Genomic DNA, 20,290 nt, shown 5'->3' with positions numbered 1-20,290 from the left:
GAAGTGGCAAGAGTAGACATCATTGTCTTGACTCCTGATCTTTGGAGCAAAGCATCCCATCTTTTACCACTGAGTGTGACATTAGCCATGGGTTTTTCATAGATGTCCTTTTTCAGGATGAGGAAGTTCCTGTCTATCCCTAATTTGTTGACTGCCTTTTATCATGAAAGGATGCTGAATTTTGTCAAGTGTTTTCTGTGTCTACTGAGATGGTCACGTAGTTTTTATGTCCTTTGTCCAACTGATATGGTGTATTGCAGTAACTGATTTGGGGAGGTTAAACCATTCTTGCATTTGTGGGGTAAGTCCCATTTGGTCATGGTATGTAATCATTTTTATATGTTACTGGATTTGGTTTGCTAGTATTTTTGTTGAGTAGTTTTGTGTCTATATTCAGAAAAGATTTTGATTTGTGATTTTCTTCCCTTGTGGTGTCTTTGATTTTGGTATTAAGGTAATACTGGCCTGTTAGAATGAGTTGAGAAGTGTACCTCTATTATTTTTTGGAAAATTTTGTGAAAGATTGGTTTTAATTCTTCTTTAACCATTTGGTAGAATTCATCAATGAAGTCCCATGGTCCTGAACATTTTTTGTGTGGAAAGTTTCAGTCACTACTTGTTACACATCTGTTCATATTTTCTATTCCTTTTTGAGTCAGTTTTGGTAATGTATGTATTTATAGGAATTTGCCCATATCATCTAGGTTATCTAAATTGTTGGCATACATTTTTTCAGAGTATTCTCTTTTAACCTTAAGGTTGGTAGTAATATTCCTAGTTTCATTCCTGATTTAGTAATTTGAGCCTTCTTTCTTTATTTCTTTGTCAGGCTAGCTAAAGGTTTGTCAACTTCTGAGTTTTTCAAGAATCTACTTGGTTTCATTTATATTCTGTATTATTTTTCTATACTCTATTTCATAAATTTCCACTCTTAATTTCCTTCCTCTTGCTTGCTTTTGATTTAGTTAGCTCTTTTTCATCTGCTCTTTTAATGTAGAATATAGATTATAGACTTGAGAATTTTCTGTTTTATTTATTTTTAAATTTATTTATTTATTTATTTATTTATTTATTTATTTATGGCTTCATTGCAGTGCGCGGGCTTCTCATTGCAGTGGCTTCTCTTGTTGCAGAGCGTGGGCTCTAGGCACTCAGGCTTCAGTAGTTATGGCACATGGGCTCAGTAGTTGTGGTTCCCGGGCTCTAGAGCACAGGCTCAGTAGTTGTGGTGCATGAGCTTAGTTGCTCAGTGTCATGTAGTATCTTCCCGGACCGGGGATCAAACCCATGTCCCCTGCATTGTCAGGCAGATTCTTAACCACTGCACCACCAGGGAAGTCCCAAGAATTTTCTGTTTTAATATAAGCAATTACAGTTGTCAGTTTCCCTCTGAACATTGCTTTACCTAAATCCCCTAAGTTTTGGTATGTTGTGTCTTCTTTTTCAATCATCTCATTAGAAAGTATTTTCTAATTTCCCTTTTCATTTATTTTCTGACCCATTGGTTATTTAGGAGTGTGTTGTTAATTTTAGTATGTTTGTGAATTTCTAAAACTTCTCTCTGTTAATTGATTTCTATTGTGGTTGAAATCAATTTCAGTTGATTCTATTTGAATAGAATTCTGTTTGAAATTCTGGTATTTCATTCTATTGTGGTTGAAGTATATACTTTGTATGATTTAAATCCTTTTAAATTTACTGACGCTTATTTTATGGCCTAGCATATGAAAGATATTACATGTGCATTGAGAAGGATGTATATTCTGCTCTTGTTGGATGGAGTGTTCTATAAACATCTATTAGGTCTAGTTGGTTTACAATGTTTATAGATACATTTTTGATCATGTCATTTCCCTTTTTTTTTTTTTCAGCTGATGAATTAATTAGTCCTAAAGACATTGATCCTGTTCAGCGTTATGTCCCACTACAGAATCAACGTAATGTGAGCATGAGGTTTTCCAATCAGGTAAAGAGATATATAAAGATATTTTATTTCATAACTTAGACTCATCCAGACATTTAACACTTAATTGAAGAAGAAATTTTATTCTGAATGGGTTTTTATTGTTTCTTCTGAGGGCAAAGCTTTTCTGTATTCTGGTTACTTAAGATTTACCTGTGGTAAAGGGCTATTTGTTAATGAGGAAGTATGAGTGAGATGTGTCCCACGAGATGTCTCACAGGTAAACATTTTCACCTTCACAGCGGTTGCGTTTAAGGTGTCAAATGTCTTTGAGAAGATGCAGTAAGTATGGGTGGCATGGGGACAGATGAGATGGCTCTATTACTGAAGAGAGTAGGGTTCCATGAAAGGCCCCTCGCTTGATATCTCTCCAGTGCTATGTCTCTGTGACAGGACTGAGTGACAGACAGAGCTGTTCTTAGTACTTGGTAACATGTCAGGTGAATAAATAGTTTAAAAATTTTTTTTTACATTTAGTAGCTATGGATTCAGACTGTGTTGTGTCAACAAAATAAGTGTTTGCAAGATCAGCAAGATTGATGTTGACTTGAGCAAACCCTCATGTATTAAATGATACCAGTAATGAGTATTGTTAAAATGTAGTGTGGATTGTTGAAATTGCCTGAGGAGAAAGGGAATGAACCTGAGTGTGTGCCTGGGATTCCAAGCACACACTTATTAAATTTATTTAAGGGGCTTCCCTGGTGGCGCAGTGGTTGAGAGTCCGCCTGCCGATGCAGGGGACGCGGGTTCGTGCCCCTGTCCGGGAGGATCCCACATGCCGCGGAGCGGCTGGGCCCGTGAGCCATGGCCGCTGGGCCTGCGCGTCCGGAGCCTGTGCTCCGCAACGGGAGAGGCCACAACAGTGAGAGGCCCGCGTAATGCAAAAAAAAAAAAAAATTTATTTAATAAGAATAGCATCAGCACTTACAGAAAATATGCTTACGAAATTGAAATGCTCCTTTTACTTTAAAAATATAACACATACACACACACACACAAACACACACATAAATGCTTGTTTTAATGAGAGAAAGTGAGAGCCAAACAGCCTCATTAGTATCTTTAGTATCAATAGGTTCTCTCACACTGGTTCTCTGCTTCTTTTGCTGGTCCTCAAACAAAACATCTAGTTACTCTGAGTGGTTCATAGATGAGAAGCTTTTGGGAGATTTGTAAATAAATGTTAAGATTTTCTCAAGAACATAAGATGCCTATGTTAATATGTGATAGAAATTTTACACTGGCCTATTAGTTCCCATATAAGGCAGGGATTTGGCCTTTATCTTTATTTACCACTCATCTCAGTGGAATATATTTACCAGTCGGTAAAGTGGAATATATTTAACTTCATGTTACCTAGTGCTGTGAGTCTGAGCCATTTTAAGACTAGTGTGTATCACTTACATAGCATGTGTGATGCACTTCCAGGGTGATGAAATCTCAAAGCCTTTTCTTAGAATGTAAAGTGACCTATTTGTCGCAGGTTTGAGGTGTGGGGGCAGGAACCAGAGAACATCAAAGCACACAGCTAACAAAATCAACCATTTAAACATTTCTTCCTTGACCCATATAAGGAGGGCTGTGGGTTATATGTAATTTTTGAAATACAGTATTCTTGCAACTCCTTCTCTCCCACTCAAGAAGGCAGAGTACAAGTGACTGAGAGTGAATTTTATAGAGAATTTACTCTAGGTATATTTTTTATATTGAAATTGTTTTCTTTTTTTTTTTTCTTTTTTTTTTTTTCGGTACGCGGGCCTCTCACTGTTGTGGCCTCTCCCATTGCGGAGCACAGGCTCCGGACGCGCAGGCTCAGCGGCCATGGCTCACGGGCCCAGCTGCTCCGCGGCATGTGGGATCTTCCCAGACCGGGGCACGAACCCGTGTCCCCTGCATCAGCAGGCAGACTCTCAAGCACTGAGCCACCAGGGAAGCCCTGAAATTGTCTTCTAATGTTGCTACTAAATTATGTGATGTACCTCCCAGGTAGAGTCATATCCTATCTAAGAGCCTTGCTCTAGGGTCAGGACAGGGGCTTCTCTCCTGCAGCCATGTTGGGATTATATCCATGCATTGTATATAGTTTCTGAGAAGGAAATGATAGGAAAGACTGGCAGCAGAAAATTGCCGGGAGGTGTTATTGCCCCACCCTACTGGCAGTTTGGTTGTGGTGGTATATAAAATGGTGAGGTGCCTTTTCCACTTTCTCAGCCATTTAAGCAGTAGCTAAGACCTGGCATGCCCGTATCCATTGTTGGGGCTAGATGGCTTGGCCTGGTGAAATACGGAAGTCAGACAGGGCCCTCTGCCTGAAATGCTGGTGTCAGTGCCCTCTCAATCATGATTGACCAGGTCAGATCTTGAAATTAACTGATCTGTGGGGATTGACCCTGTCAAATGTCAGAAAAGGTAAGTAGAATAGTAAAGTTCAGACATTTCCTGGAAACAAGAGAAATCCCTGTCTTCGAAGGAAGTTGTGTCCGAGGTCCCCAGGACTCACAGGACTCAGAAGCTGTTATACTCAACACTTACAGTTTATTACAAAAAAAGGAGAGAGGATAAAATTAGTGAAGGCACACGGGTCAAGTCCTGAGGAAACCAGGCACAAGCTTCCAAATATTCTCACCCAGTGGAGTCATGTGAGACACAGTTATTCAGGAATGATGTATGACTACATATGCAAAGTGCTGCCAGCTAGGGAAGCTTGCTCAGGCTTGAGCATCAAGGGTTTTTATTGGGGGTCAGTTGTGTAAGCGTGTAGCATGATTGACTGCAGTTACTGAAGCTCTAACCCCCCCAGAGAAAAAGCAGATGTTCACCATAAATCACATTGTTAGCATAAACCATCTAGACAAACTGAAACAGTATGGCCCAGCACCTTAGGCATGCAAAAACACTCCTATCTGACAGAACATTCCAAGAAGCCGGAAAGCCCATCCTGAAAGCATGCCTTTCTTGGGAATTTTCAAGATTTAAACAACCCAGGCCTGCTGGGCCAGCTTATTCCTTCACAGAAGGGTTATGGCAGGAAGTCTTCCAGAATCCAGAGAGCTGTGAGTGTGCCAGAACTGTAGGAAGGTCCACTCCTTCAAGTGTGCATGGGGCTATTGGCACATTGCAAATCCAAAACATTGAGGACTGAATTGGCAGCTGTTGATTTTCTTAACATTACCCTTAGCAAATTTATTTTTGTAAAAGGGAAGTACTTTTGTATCCGGGGTTAAGGCTGATGTTGGAAAAGGGTATCAGCTGGGATGACCCTCCTCAATACTCTCTCACTAGTCAGGAGTTGCTGTTTTCTCTTGATGTTACTTGGAGAATAAAATTCCCTTTTATAAATAAAGTTTAGAGGAGTAGAAAGAAATGCATTATTAGCAGTAGCAGATATACTTTATAGTATTGTGAGATTTTGACCAAAAGAAAACAAGAAAACTTTTGCAGACCTTAGAATGTATGTTCCTAGAGACCAGAGACCATGTTTTATTCACTTTTGTAGCTTCAGGATCTGTCATAGTACTGTAACACCTGTCATATAGGAGGTTCCCAGGGTTTAACTTGAATGTTTGAGTGTGCTTGATGGTATATGTGGGAAGAAGGTATGTCATGGAAAATCGTGGACTTATGCAAATATCTCTATATCTATTTCTCTAATTCTGACCTCTTTCCTAATATTTAAACTTGAATTTCCAACTACCTAGTGATCGTCTCTCCACAAATCTAGTCTTTAAAACCCAACATTTCTGGATGTATATGTAACTCTGTCTCATTGAGTTGTATACATTATATATGTACAGCTTTTTATATGTAAATTATATCTCAATAAAGTGGTTTAAAAAAATTTTTTAATGAAACCCAACATTTCTAATGCCAAATTTATCTTCTCGCTTCAAAGTAGCTCTTTTCTCCATAGTCCCTACCTTGGATAAAGACCATCTTCAATACTCCTTTCTCATGCCAGTAGCTCTTACATTCAGGTGGTTATCATATTGGCTCTGCCTTCAAAGTAGCATCTACATTTGTCTCTTCATATTTATCCCCACTGCCATGTACCACTCAGACTTCATTACTACTCAATGGCATGGTTTTAATAATCTCTCTCTGTCTTCAGTCTCTCCTCCTGTTTATTCTCTGTGCTTGAGAACACATGATCTTATAAAGTATGGATTCATTTATGTTGTTTCCTGAAAACCTTCCATGACACTCTATACTGCCTACAGGGTAGAGTCTAAATTCCATATCCTCATACAGTCACCTCATTTCTGTGTTTTTCACTTATATCTTGCAATTTCTCTAAATTTCTCGCAACCATCCCCGTACTATATGATCTCAGCCAATTTGCTCATCTAATATCACAACTCACCCTCACCCACTCCCAGGCCTCCACTCTTAGTACAACCTTCATCCTGAAACCCTGGCCTCTTTTTCAGACAGGATCCTTTAAAAGCCTATACAGTTCCTCTTCCTTTAACTACATATAAAAGTTACATAGATGCATTTTGTAAAAAGTGAAATAATATAGAGGAGATTACAATGCAATTACATTTGGTAGTATTAACTATGTAATTTCCCCATTTCCAGAAAAGCCTTTCTTTTTTTTTTTAAACCAGATCTGTCTTCTAAATTTTTGAATAATGTAAATGTAACCCTTAAAGAAAGTCATGAGGTAAAAGTCAATTGTGCTTAAAACTCCTTTAAATATTAAAAACAATATTAATATCAAGAAGTGGGAGACAGATCTAATAAATTATTATAAATCTATGCAGGGATTAAAAAGAATGTGGTAAATTGACATGAAATGGCACAAGAAGTGGATTATAATAAATGCTCAGTAAACATAAAGTAAAGGGTAGATCACAGAATGGTGGGTTAAGAATAATCATATTGTATAAAATAGGCTATTTATGAGTACATGTTTTATCATACAAAACTGGCTAGTTCTGGGAAAGGGAGGAGGTGATCATAAAGACTGACTTTTTCAACTTTTATTCATATAATATACACTTGTATCTTTTGTGCATGCTGTTGATTTGTCATATACTGGTTTGCATTACTACTTTTTTAATAGACCATTTAAAATTATTGCAAAATATTCAGATATAAAATGCCAAGCAGTATAGTAAAAAAAAAAAAAAAAAAAGTCTATTGTGTTTATCCCAACTTCTACCATTTCATCATTCTTTCCTTTCTGAATGTCCCTGCCTTCTTCTGTTGTCATTTTCTTTCTGTTCGCATAGCTTTCTTTAGACATTATTTATGAGTAGGTCTTCTAGCAACAAATTTCTTAGTTTTCCTTTGTCTAATAATGTCTATTTCCTTTTCATTCCTGAAGGCTACTTTCATTAGATGCAGGATTCCTGATTGACAGTTGTTTTCTTTCAGCACTAAGAATGATTGTGTACTTCTGGCCTCCATAGTTTCAGATGAGAAATCCCTTGCCAATTCAAATTTGTGTTCTTCTACAGGTAATATGCCATTTCTCTTGGCCTAAGTCTCCTTATGCCACTGGGTGGACGGCCAGGAGATAACAAACTCAGCTGATGCAGGTGTATCGGCCCGCTTGCTGGTTTCCCAAGGGTTAGGTAGTCTTGGCACTGCTGAGAAGCTGCTGCTGTAGACTGCTCAGAATTCCATGCTGGTGCACTGGTTGTGGAGTGGAGGTTGGGATGGCCCTTGGAGCTTTACTGCTGCTATCCTAGATGAATTGGACCACCCACTAAAGCCTGATTTGTGGAGCAGGGGTCAAGACAGCTCACTGGGGCTTCTTTGATGATGCTACAGTTGTGTTGGCCCATCAAGTGCCCTGGTTGTAAAACAGAGGTTGGGTGGGCCCACTAGGGCTTTGAAGGTGCTGCTGAAGGCAGATTGGCCAACTAGTACCTCAAGTAGAGGAACTAGGGTTGAATCTCCCCACTTGGTCACTGTTGTGGTTCTTGTTTCCCAGTCCTTTGGCCAGAGAGAACAGACTATTATTGCTTTTGTGTTTATTTTTTTGTCTACGCCTGATGGTTGTTTCAGGCTACAGGCCTCTACAGTGCTCAGCCCAGTGTGTATGGGATCTTAGGAATCTCACCACATTGCCATTCTTCAAGTCCTGGGGTTGGTTCTTAGCCAGCCAAGTCTACTGCCCTCTTTCCAGTTCTCAGAGCCCTTGACTCATTATCCACTGAATTATTTCCAGGGTAAATAATTGTATTTAGAGGAGGAGGGAAAACTGAGTCCGGGCTATCTTGTTCTTTCTTGCCCCTTTTTTTAATGGATAATTTATCTTCATAAGTCTTTCTATGAATAAAAATTAAGAGTTAAGATCTCTTCTGTTCCTTGAATAGTCTTTTTTTCTGTAATTTAAAAAAATAATACTTGCTATAATTTATTGAACATTTATTTTTTAATAAAAGCTTTATTGAAATATAATTTACATCTGATACAATTCACTAATTTAAAGTGTACAATTCAATGGTTTTTAGTATATTCATCACAATAAATTTTAGAATATTTTCATGACCCCAGTCACTCTCCACTTTCTTCAACCTTTCTCTCTCTCCCTACCCCAGCCCTCGGCAACTACTAATCTACTTTCTGTCTATATGGATTTTCCTATTCTGGGTATATCATATAATGTGTGGTACTTTGTGACTAGATTTTTTTCACTCCACATAATGTTTTCAAAGTTCATCAGTGTTGTAGTATGTATCCGTATTTCAGTCCTTTTATGGCGAAATAACATTTCATTGTGTGTGTATACCACTTTATTTATCCATCCATCTGGTGATGGACATTTGGGTTGTTTCCACTTTTTGGCTATTGTGTCTAGTGCTGCCATGAAGTTTTGTGTACAAGTTTTTGTGTGACATGTTTTCATTTTTCTTGGATATAATGGAATTGCTGAGTCATATGCTAATTTTATGTTTAATATTTTGAAGGACTGCAGGCTGTTTTTCAAAGCGGTTGCACCATTTTGCACTCCTACCAGCAATGTATGAGGGTTCCAATTTCTCTACATTCTTGTCAACACTTGTTATTATCTGTCTTTTTTTTTTTTTTTCGGTATGTGGGCCTCTCACTGTTGTGGCCTCTCCCGTTGCGGAGCACAGGCTCCGGACGTGCAGGCCCAGCAGCCATGGCTCACGGGCCCAGCCACTCCGCGGCATGTGGGATCTTCCCAGACCGGGACACGAACCCGTGTCCCCTGCATTGGCAGGCGGACTCCCAACCACTGCGCCACCAGGAAAGCCCTTATCTGTCTTTTTGATTATAGCCTTTTAGTGTATAAGAAGTGATATATCATTGTGGTTTTGACTTGCATTGCCCTAGTTACTCTAATTACTAAAGGCATTGAGCATCTATTCATATATTTTTGGGGGATATGTATATGTATCTCTTTGGGCAAATGTCTTTTAAGATATTGTGGTCATTTTAAAATTGGGTTCTTTGTCTTTTTTATTATTGTGTTGTAATTGTTCTTTATGTGTTCTACATATGAATTCCTTCTATTATTTTGAAATATTTCCCCCCATTTGGTGAACTATTATTCCAATTTCTTGATGGTGTCATTTGAAGCACAGACAATTTGCATTTTGATGAAGTCTGATTTATCTTTATTTATTTATTTTTTTTGCTGTGCTTTTGGTATCATATCTAAGAAACCATTGTCTAATCCAGGGTCACAAAGATTTCTGCCTGTGTTTTCTTCTAATAATTTTATAGGTTTAGCTCTTACATTTAGGCCTCTGATCCATTTTGAGTTAATTTTTGTACATGGTATGTGGTAGGCATTCAGCTCCATTCTTTGTATGGAGATATCCAGTTGTCAGAGCACCATTTGTTGAATTTCCTGAGTGATCTTTTTCTTTTTTATTATTGTGGTAATATATGTATTACATGATATTTATCATTTTAACCATTCATAAGTGCACAATTCAGTGGCATTAAATACATTTGCAATGTTGCATAACCATCACTGCTATCTATACCCAAAATGTTTTCATCATCCCCAACAAAAACTCTGTACCCATTAAACAGTGACTCCCTCCACTCCCCTCCCTCCAGCTCCCGGTAACCTCTATTCTACTTTCTGTCTTTATGAATTTGTCTATTCAGGGTACCTCATATAAGTGGAATCATGCAATATTTGCCTTTCTATGTCTGGCTTATTTCAGTAAGTGTAATACCCAAGGTAATTTTTGTGTTTTACTAATGTGGTGTTTCTCTTTCTTCCTGTTGGTTATTTTTCACATACCTGGTGATCCTCACTTGTTCAATTGTGTATTAGGTGATAGATGATGGTCTGATTATTCTCAGTGTATTAAGTGGTCCCCTCCCCCTGTCCCCCAGCCCCAACAGGGAGTGAGGAAGACGTGATTGGGAGTTTGGTCTCTTGAGGATCCAGTGGGGAACAAACAAGACCCTCATTACCCTTGCCAAATGCCAGGATGTGAAGGGCTTTACTTTGAGGAAGTTATTGCCAACACTAAAAGCATTAACTCACCCCAGCCAGTTTGTTCAGTATGTTAAGAGAAAAACCCCGTTTTATTGTTTTATTGCTGACTGTGGCTCCTTGTGTGGGGCCTCAGGCCAGCCACTATGGCCTTTATCAGTTCTGTGTCACGTCCCACTTCTCCTGTCCAGTGTTTCTGCAAACCAAGTACCCTCTGGGGCCCCTCTATTTGGTGGATCAACTCCCATAGCTGTGGCAGCATTATGGTAACGCTCTAAGTGGTATAGTTTGGTTATATAGGCTTCCTCTGCTCTGCTTTCTTCATTAATGCACTTCTATTTGCCATCTTTTACACTAGAAATGTGCTGAAATATCTGATTTGATGCCCCTTTTTTCTTTTTCTCTTTTTTGTTATGGCTTTAGTCTTTTTTGTTTATTTTTAGCATCTATATGGTCATTTCTGTGGGGTCTGGAGAGGAATGAGAATTGAGTGTATGTGCTAACGCCACTCTCTAGAACTAGAAGCCCAGGCCTCACTTACCATGCTTGAGTCTTCTCTAATTGTTTCTGTTAAATATCTTGTTCTCCAGACAATATCTTGTTCTCCAGCCACACTCTGTGCTTCTTCAGATCTTGGTTGATGAACCTAACACTGGGATTTGAGCAGGGTAGATGTTCACTGAACAGTTGTGATAGCTCCAAGTAGATGCAAACCAAGTAAATTAAATGCCAGAATTATTAAAATTGGTAAAGAAACATGTGAAGGAGAATAATTTATACCAAACTGTTATTTAATCTGTTCTTTAGTCTTGTAGATAGGGTAACAATGCCTGCTCCGCTTACCCCTACTTTCCTATGTCACGTTTGATTTGGAAAAGATAAATTATACAAAAGATCATATTATCTAATCATCCTATAAATTACTCCCTGAAAACAAGTCTTATGGGTTTAGAAGGCTGCTTTCCTATAACCCTTGGCATACACCATGTTATAACACTTGTCATGCTATTGTAGTTGTGGGTTTACATGCCTGCCTCTCTGGCAGGGGTATTCAGAGTAGGGAATGTGTCTTATTCTTTTTTGCCTTCTATCAGTCTAGTTTGTATTTGACAGGGCTAGAGAAAGGAAGTGAGAAAAATAGAAAACCACTATTGATTGTGCTTCTGATGATTATAGGCATTGTACGAACTATTTTATATGTATTATGTCTGATTTTAACACTTTTCTGAAATAAATATTATTATACCCACTTTACAGATAGATAATGCAAGTCTCAGAGAGGTTTGATAATTTTTCCAAGGTCACACAGTTGTCAAGTGGCAGAACCAATATGAAGGTGTTAACTGAAGAAGAAAAGGAGGAAGGGATGTCAAGCATGGAAGCAATGATTTTCATAATGGTATGAAGGAGTTAACAGAGGAAATATTTTGCTTCCTGGACAGGCTGGCTCAATATCGCATCACAGAAAAATAGTTTCACCTGTGCCTTAGGAGACTGAGGGGCCTGTGGAAATGATCTGAAAAATTAAGTGGAAAGATGTTACATCAGTACAAAATGTATGCTGGGATACATTATATATAACATTTGTAATGTTAAAAGGATCTAATTGTTATTTTCTTCTTCCCTGTTAGCACTGGGATGAGACCAAGTCCACAAGTCTAACAGTTAGTAATTTTATTAGGGAGTTCCTTCTTCCTTATCCAAAGGAAGATACTTTCCAGAGGCTAGCAAGATTCTTTGAGTGTTTACTCCCCTTCTTCTTTCACCCTAACTTGTTCCTGTTAGGGGGTCCCTCATTTTCTGTTGCCTAGGTAATTCTGGTGCTGACTACCTGCTGGTTATCTGTGGATGAGACTTAGACTGTTCACACTGCAGAGCCTCTGCCATGTTAATGTGAGATAGGTCACTTGGAGACTGTTTGTTTTGAGCCTTTGCTACCATTCATATTTGGAAGAACCTGTAAGCAGCTTACTATGTCCATTTCACAGATTCATTGTGTTCTGCATTATGGTTTTCCACTGGGGATAAGTTGACCCTAAAAACGACATCCTTTGTAGCAACTGGGGGCTTTTTGGAGTTCTGTAACAAATGGACTTTATTCTGAAATGTGTGTTATAGAAGATTCCTGGTTTCATAGGAAAACAAACTTAATATCTTTTTAAATGTTTCAGGATTCTATCTGAAACTAACACATTTAACAGGCAATAGAATAAGACCAGCCAGGAATTGGATTTCTTTTCTTCATTTTTAAATCAATATGCAAAAAATTGAACTTGTTTCTTGAAACAGATATTGAATGCAACAGAATTTTTACATAAATAAGCCATTCTAATATCAACGGAAAAGTCACAGGTAAAAACACTCTGATATGAAAATGCTATTTTAGCATTCAAGAATATAAATAGTAGAGATTTTATATAGACATTCTGCCTAGCAAAACAATTAAGAGCACAGCCTCTGGAGGCACATTGCATGGGTTTGAATCCAAGTTTGGGCAAGTTGATTAAACTCTCTGTGCCTTAGTTTCCTCACATGTGAAATCAGAATAATACCTCATAGATTTGTTAAAGATTTAAATGAGTTAATATAGGTAAAGAGCTTAGAGCAGCCCCTAGTTTATAGTTAAGCACTCAATAAATGTTAGCTATTATTATTTGCATTTTGATAGTTTCAATGCAGACATGGTAGTTAATTGAGGTACCCAGCAGTTAATGAAAAGAAAAGTTACAAAGTCGTGTTGCTATTGTACATGGCTCATGATGGGAATTGAAACTATGAGAGCAGACAATTTTGGAAAGCTAGGCTTAAGGCTTAGTTCTTTGTAAGGGTAAAGGTGGAGTAAAGGGATGTTCAAGGAAGGGCAGGACAGAAGAATCCAGCAAGAAGGTAAAACAGTGTCATTGGATTGAAAGTGTGAAAAATGTTAACTGTGAGACAGCCGTTCAAGAAAGCTGACTACCTAATTGGCAGGGGAGAACAGCACAGCACTGGCAGAAACTCAAGTGCTGGTGTTTTGATCTTGCTTTGTTCACCCCTCGTGTAATCTGGGGAAGATCTAACATTTATAGACCGTAGTTTTCTAATCTATAAAATTATTTGGCTGGGTTTGATTCGTGAATCTCCTTCTAGCACTTTTGTTACTGGCTTCCATTATCTGGGTTACAGGTAACCTTTGAGTGATTTTAGTACATAGTGTGCCCAAAAGCCAGATTGTAGGGAGTTAAAGAGTGATTAAATGGTGGGAGACCATCTGTTCAGGAAGTGAGTTTGCTGCAGTCCAAGACAGGTTATAAACCTCTCCTAATTTAGTAGATTTGTTATATAGCACTCCTAGAATATGGATTTATACCTGCTTCCCTTTTTTATATTCTTGTTTCAGATCTGTTCACAGTTTTTAAAGGTTTAGCCTTAGGTGATTTAGGGAAACTTTGCATGAAGCTCAGTTTTATTTGTTCATTCTAATGCTCTGAAATAGTATAACCAGTTTGAGACATAATTTCTACTTAAAGGATTAAAAAAACTCTACTTCATTAGCTTGACAAAGAAAGAAAGTGCTTGTGTGGGACCAAAAAGCCAAATTTATCTACAAGCATGGGAATGAATTTGAGTGCTGAACAGAAGTTCTTATGATTATCATAATGAAACAGAATAAAATAGTCAAGGCATCAGAAATGCTTTTGAAAGTCTAGCCTGCCTATGCCACAGTGCACAAAGGTTCTCTTCAGGAATACTGTCTGCAGTCTTTAAGGGAAATGAAAGTCTCCTATCAACTAGTATTTATACCAGAGCCAATGAAAATTAAATACTTGGTCAAAAACATCCAGAACTTAGAAAAGTTAAATTTGAAGTAAAAAGAAAAAAGAAAAAAGAAAAAATGAGTTTAAACAAATAAAATAGCATCATTCTTTTTTTTTTTTAATTTTTGGCTGCATTGGGTCTTCGTTGCTGTGCGCGGGCAGTGAGCAGGGGCTACTCTTCATTGCGGTGCGTGGACTTCTCATTGCAGTGGCTTCTCTTGTTGCAGAGCACGGGCTCTAAATGCACGGGCTTCAGTAGCTGTGGCTCACGGGCTCTAGAGCACAGGCTCAGTAGTTGTGGCTCGCGGGCTTAGTTGCTCCACAGCATGTGGGATCTTCCCAGACCAGGGATCGAACCCGTGTCCCCAGCATTAGCAGGCAGATTCCTAACCACTGTGCCACCAGAGACATGTCATGCTGATTAACCCACTGAACTTGCCAAAATTAAAATTCCAATAATAGGCATGAGATATAATGAAATATTTCATCTACAAGATGAAGACTTCTTATATTCATGGCTGAAATGTAAAAGAGGAAAAATAGACCCAAGCAAGAAAACAAGGTTTATTATCCAAAATAAAGATGTACAAGGAATATTATGATCTAGTATTGTTTTAATGAATCTACTGCAAGTCTCAATTTGTGCCCCTGTTCTGATTCAACACACTGAGCCCACTTATATTCCTGGCATTTTACTCTGAGAACAGAATCCTGTTTATTCATAAATATAAATTATGAATTTACCTGGGACTTCCCTATTTCACTTTTTTTTCTTATTTTTGAATCTATGAAAAGTTTTTAAAGGTCTATTGATCTTTGAAGAGAAACCTATCCTTTATTTCTATTCTAACTCTCTCTTATTTAATGTTCCATATTATGAGGCGCTGTCAACCAGAGGACTGGGCTTTGGGAGCCCTACTCCCTGACAGTGAGGAGCAGTATTCTCTCACAAGGTCCTTAGAGAGTTCCAGGTGTTTTTGCTATTGTACTAATAAAAAATGCGTATTTTTGGTCAGCTACTTGAAGCAATATTTTACATTTATGGCATAATCATCATGATAGAGCAGATCATGTGTGTTGAAGCACTCTTGAGAGAATTCAGTTTCACATTTATCATTTTCAGCGATACCCAAGCTTTGAATCTGAGAAGTAGACTAGCACATTTAATATGCCAATTAAAATGGATTGATCTACTTTGACAGTCTTTGGAGAAAAGGTCAATATGAAAGGAATGCTTTTTAGTCATAAAAGCTTATTTTCCAAGCTGCAAAGTTTCTAAATTTAGGATGAAAGTCAGTACGTATTTACTAAATCATGTGCATATTTATACAGATCTGAGCTAAAAACATATACACTTGTTGGTCTCTCATTTTTCAAATTAATGAAGAAAAGGGGGTTTCATACTTTGTTTTCTGAAAATACAGTTGCATAAAATTTTGTACAAATTATTTTCCTGAAGATTAAAGAATATGAGATATATATGTAATTTTTATTTTTAAGAAGGTGGCTTTGCATCATACTGGCCTAGCTTATATAAAACCCATTTCTTCTACTTACTAACTCAGTGACCTTGGACAGTTTAATTAATGTCTTTACGCCTCACTTTCTTCATCTATTAAATAGGGGTAATACTTCATAACTCATTGTGGTTGTATGTAATTAAGTGGTAATATTGTATGTAAAGCTCTTAACAAAATGTCTGACACTATAAGACCTAAATAAATATTATTGCTATTTTTATTTTATTCCACATAACTTATTTTATAAATAATATTACTTTCTCATTAATGAGAATGAGAAAAATCCTAAACAGTCTGGAGAAAAACATACATTTTCAACATTTTGGCTATTACTATGCGTAGGCTTTCTTATTATGCATAGTCTTACTGGATATTCAGTTTTGCACTCGCTAACACTTATTTATACTATCATAGTTATTTTTCATATTATTTCTATAAAATGTTGTTTTAAATGTCTATATGATGTTTCTTTATTTGGCTATGTCAAATTTCCTGTATCATATAATGTAATATATGGCTATATCGAGTTTCCTGTACCATATAATGTAATACCCTTTAATGTAATAATTTCTATTCTAGAAGTTTATCCTAATAAGAGCTGATTAAGATTTAATGTATACTGCATTATAGTGTTTTTAAGACTGCTGTTGTGGCTAAATAGCTTTTCATTAAAAGGTCTCTATTTACTTATCTGTTCCTAAATGAAATATTTTATATTCCATAGTGTTCATTAGCCAAAGAAAATAAAGCAAGAGTTAAGATAAAACAATTTTTCACACTTACACAAAAATAGAAATCACTTTCTAGAAACTTTCCTTCCCTAAGACACACCTGATCCAAATGTATTGTTATAGACCTTAGCCTAGATTTGGGAATGTTTTATTTTTTAATCAAATGTGTCTATATAAACCATAAAACTGCCCATAGCTCTGTAGAGAGGAGTTGATTCCTTCTTGTTTCACCAATAAAGTCCAAAATTATTTGCCATGCCATTATGTTTATTACCTGTACCTTACATACATGGTAGAATATTAAAAGTATATTAAGAGACTGTTAAGATTATCAAGAGCATCTTGTTTAATTCCCTCATTTTTTAGAGCAGGAAACTGAGATTCAAAGAGAAGTGACATGTCCGAGGTCACACAGGTACATATCCAATGCTGGAACCCAGGTGTCCTGGAGTGTGGCCTGGTGAGCCATATACACCATGGTGAAAATGCACATTTACTGCATGGTATTAAAGAAAATACTATTCAGTGACACTTATTAAAAATGATAAGGCAGACTATTCAGGACCATCACAATAGGTATACAGACCACTGCAGTGGGATTTTACAGTGGGAAAGAGAGATTGGACTCAACTCCAAATATAGCATGGGCAAGAGTGAATTTATAGCCAAGGAGCAGGGTGGTGGTCAGTGGATGAAAAATTACTAAGAGGAAATATCACAGGTAAGGGGGATTCTGGCTAAACCAACCAGCAGGATTCTTTGCTTAAGACAGGCCAGGGTGATCAGATATCACTTGGGGGATGGTAGAGGATGAGGAATCTGAACAGATACAGACGCTGAACAAATAGATATTGATGGTAAGGGTTCTGGTTAAACTGACTAAGCAGGATTCTTGCTAAAACTGAATTTTACAAGAAAGCACACAGATGAGCCTACAAGGAGGTTCAGGAGCCTGACTAAAGTTTGCTTAAGTGAAGAATCATTGCCAGTGGGGCTTATAATATTAATGTCATTTTCCTGTGTCCTCACTGTCCCTTAATTATGACTAAGGTAGATAGTCTTAAGCAGCATATCTTTCATTATTGCAGCTTCCACACAGCAACTAGCATAGTGCTTCTATAGCTAGGCCAACAAATAATCATTTATCAACCAGTCACTTACCAGTAGGAATGTGAAACCACTATTTAGTTTCTGTCATTCTTTTGTTTTCTCCTACATTGGAAAGTTTTTCATTTATTTTTGTTTTTTTAGTACTCAGAGAGTTTGACCTTATTAATAATCATTATATATTAAAATACTTGTATAAACTTCTGTAATGTCTATTGATTAAACATTATAGTTGGGCTGTTTTGCAGAAGGTAAGTTAAGATTTGAATTTTGAAGAATTGGAAAGAATGTAAAGGAAGGATTAGCCTCATTAAGTAAGGAGTCATTTGAATATATTTTTTAGATTATATTCAATTTAGAAAAAATTAAATTTTGAGTATTTGACCTGTTAAATTTCTCTTATCTCTTTGTATGTCTTTGATTAAGACTGTCCCTATACACATGCAAGCCACTGTTTTAATTTGGACAAGTGTTTTTCTTTTAATTTGGAAGATATCAATAGTTGCACTTTAAAAATTAGCCCTGTATTGATAGTTTTGATTTGGCATAGATACAACTTAACTGTCTGTTGCGTTTTCTCAGATTACATTATCCTGTTGTATCCCATACTTCTTAAGAATATTAAATTAGAAATGTCAGAATATAATGCCTAAGAAATATATCTTTTGTAAATCACTTTCAGTGGCTTAGGAGAAGGCCATATTCATATAATGCATACAATTTTATATAATTTCATAAATTTTATGAATTTTCATAAGGAAATCTTCATATTTTATTCTTAATTATTTTTGTGAGCACCTTATTATTTCCTCAATCTTATTTAAAACGTCTTCCGTTGGGGGAGTGTGTGGTTTGGAGAGCAAAAGGGACACTGTGGCATGGTCAGATAACTGAACACCGATTATGACTCTTCTATCATTAATCAGAGAGTGAAGAAACTAATAAAGTTAGCCCAAGAATACGAGTTAAAGGTGGCAGTGAATAATAAATAATCGTATGTAGCAGAGCATGAGCCCTTCCTTGCACTGGGTCAAAATTGTTGAAAGTGGGAGATAGAGTTTTAAGTTCTCAGAAGTGTCTGTAAAAATAAAGGTTAAAACTAGGCTAATGGAGGTTAGGGGATTAAGAGGTACAAACTACTATGTATAAAATAAATAAGTTATAAGGATATATTGTACAGCACAGGGAATATAGCCAATATTTTGTAATAACTTTAAATGCAGTATAATCTATTAAAATTTTGAATCACTGTGTTATAAACCTGAAACTAATATAATATTGTAAATCAGCTATACTTGAATAAGAAAAAACTAGACTAATGTATTCTAGTACATGCTGAGATACCTCTAATAATGAATGGATCTTTTCTTTTGAATCCCAGGCATTAACTCACCCAACTTTTTTCCCTCCACCTTTATCCTGTTCTATTTTGTTGTACATTCTTTCTTCTATATATCAACCTCTTTCCCTCTACATACTTCTTCTCCTCAATCTATAGAGATGTTTAATTGTCCCTGACCTTAAAAAAAAAAAGAAAAAAATTCCTCAAGTGTGCCCCTCTGTCACGTTCCCTTCTTTCCTTCCCTTTCAAACATCTTAGAAAAATACTTGCACCATCTTCATTTCTTCAGCTTCCAGTCACCCTTTACCCTATGCAGTCTGACTGCTTATACCACCAACCTATAAAACACATGCAAAAGGTTACTCCTGACCTCCTAATTGATAAATCCATTGATCTTTTTTCAGATTTTAGTCTGTTTGTCCTCAAAGATATTCAGCACCATTGAATACTCCCTTCTCCTTTAAACTTTGTAAAAGCATAGAAATAATCTTTGATTCCTCCACACCTAGGTCACTACTTCTCCCCTTCCCAATCCAGTCATGTCACTTCTATTTCCTAAATATTCCTGAGATCTTTTCACTTGCTCCTTCTTCATTCCAGCCACTATCATCTCTCAACTGCAGCGCTCAATGAATCTCCTTGTGTCCACTCTGCCTTCTGCAAACCATGTCTATATAGCAGCCATTACAAGTTAATATATATAAAATGCCTGGGCAGAACCTGGCCTATAGTAGGTACTATATATGTATTTATTACTATTGTTCTAAAAATGTAAATTACATTGAGTCTTTCCTTGTTTGAAACCCTTTTAAAAAGTAGCTTTTCGTTCCACTTAGATGAAAGCCAAATGCCTTGTTACCTTAGAAGGCCCTTTTGGGCCTTAACTCCACCCTCACCTCTTATGCTTTTGCTTTCCGGTTACACTTCACATACACTGGTCTCCTCTTAGTTCCTCAAACCCTTCAAGCCTTTTCTTCTCAGGGCCTTTGCTATTCCTTCTGCCTGAGTGTTTGCTACCAGATCTTGTTCCTTCTTGATACTGAATTCAGTCTCAGATTTAATGACACCCCCCAGGAGAATTATTTTCTGACCATTAATCTAAAGTAGCCCTATCTCCAGTTACTCTATTATATCATCCTTTACGTTTATCCCTTTTATTCTTACAGCTCATATACCTTTTTCTGTAAAGTCCTCCTCAATCCTCTGAGACTAAATTAGATGCTCCCTCCCTTGCCCTCAAAGCACCCACCAGTTAATAGCATTGTATTTACTATCCTACTGAACTCCATATATAGTTTGTCTTCTCCGTTCTATGGTGAGTTCCTGAAGAATAGGAATAACATTTCATCCATCTTTCTGCCATCCCTGGTGCCTACCATGATGTTTGGATGAA

General features: G+C 37.1%; 1 protein-coding gene across 6 annotated transcripts in view; it reads left to right on the top strand.

Moving 5' to 3' along the window:
- PHKB (phosphorylase kinase regulatory subunit beta) overlaps positions 1-20,290 on the top strand; it is a 202,563-nt gene that overhangs the window by 120,581 nt on the left and 61,692 nt on the right. For all 6 annotated transcript variants that reach the window (XM_082607431.1, XM_082607432.1, XM_082607427.1 and 3 more), the window contains one exon: positions 1,872-1,966. In XM_082607431.1, the coding sequence (XP_082463557.1) occupies positions 1,872-1,966 (95 nt within the window). The remainder of the gene's footprint in view (positions 1-1,871; positions 1,967-20,290) is intronic.

The sequence above is a fragment of the Mesoplodon mirus genome, assembly GCF_964341445.2.
Source record: "Mesoplodon mirus genome assembly, chromosome: 19".
In the NCBI taxonomy this organism is placed as follows: domain Eukaryota; kingdom Metazoa; phylum Chordata; class Mammalia; order Artiodactyla; family Ziphiidae; genus Mesoplodon; species Mesoplodon mirus.
The sequence above is the reverse complement of the archived record's forward strand: the minus strand, read 5'-3'. Positions and strand labels throughout refer to the sequence as shown.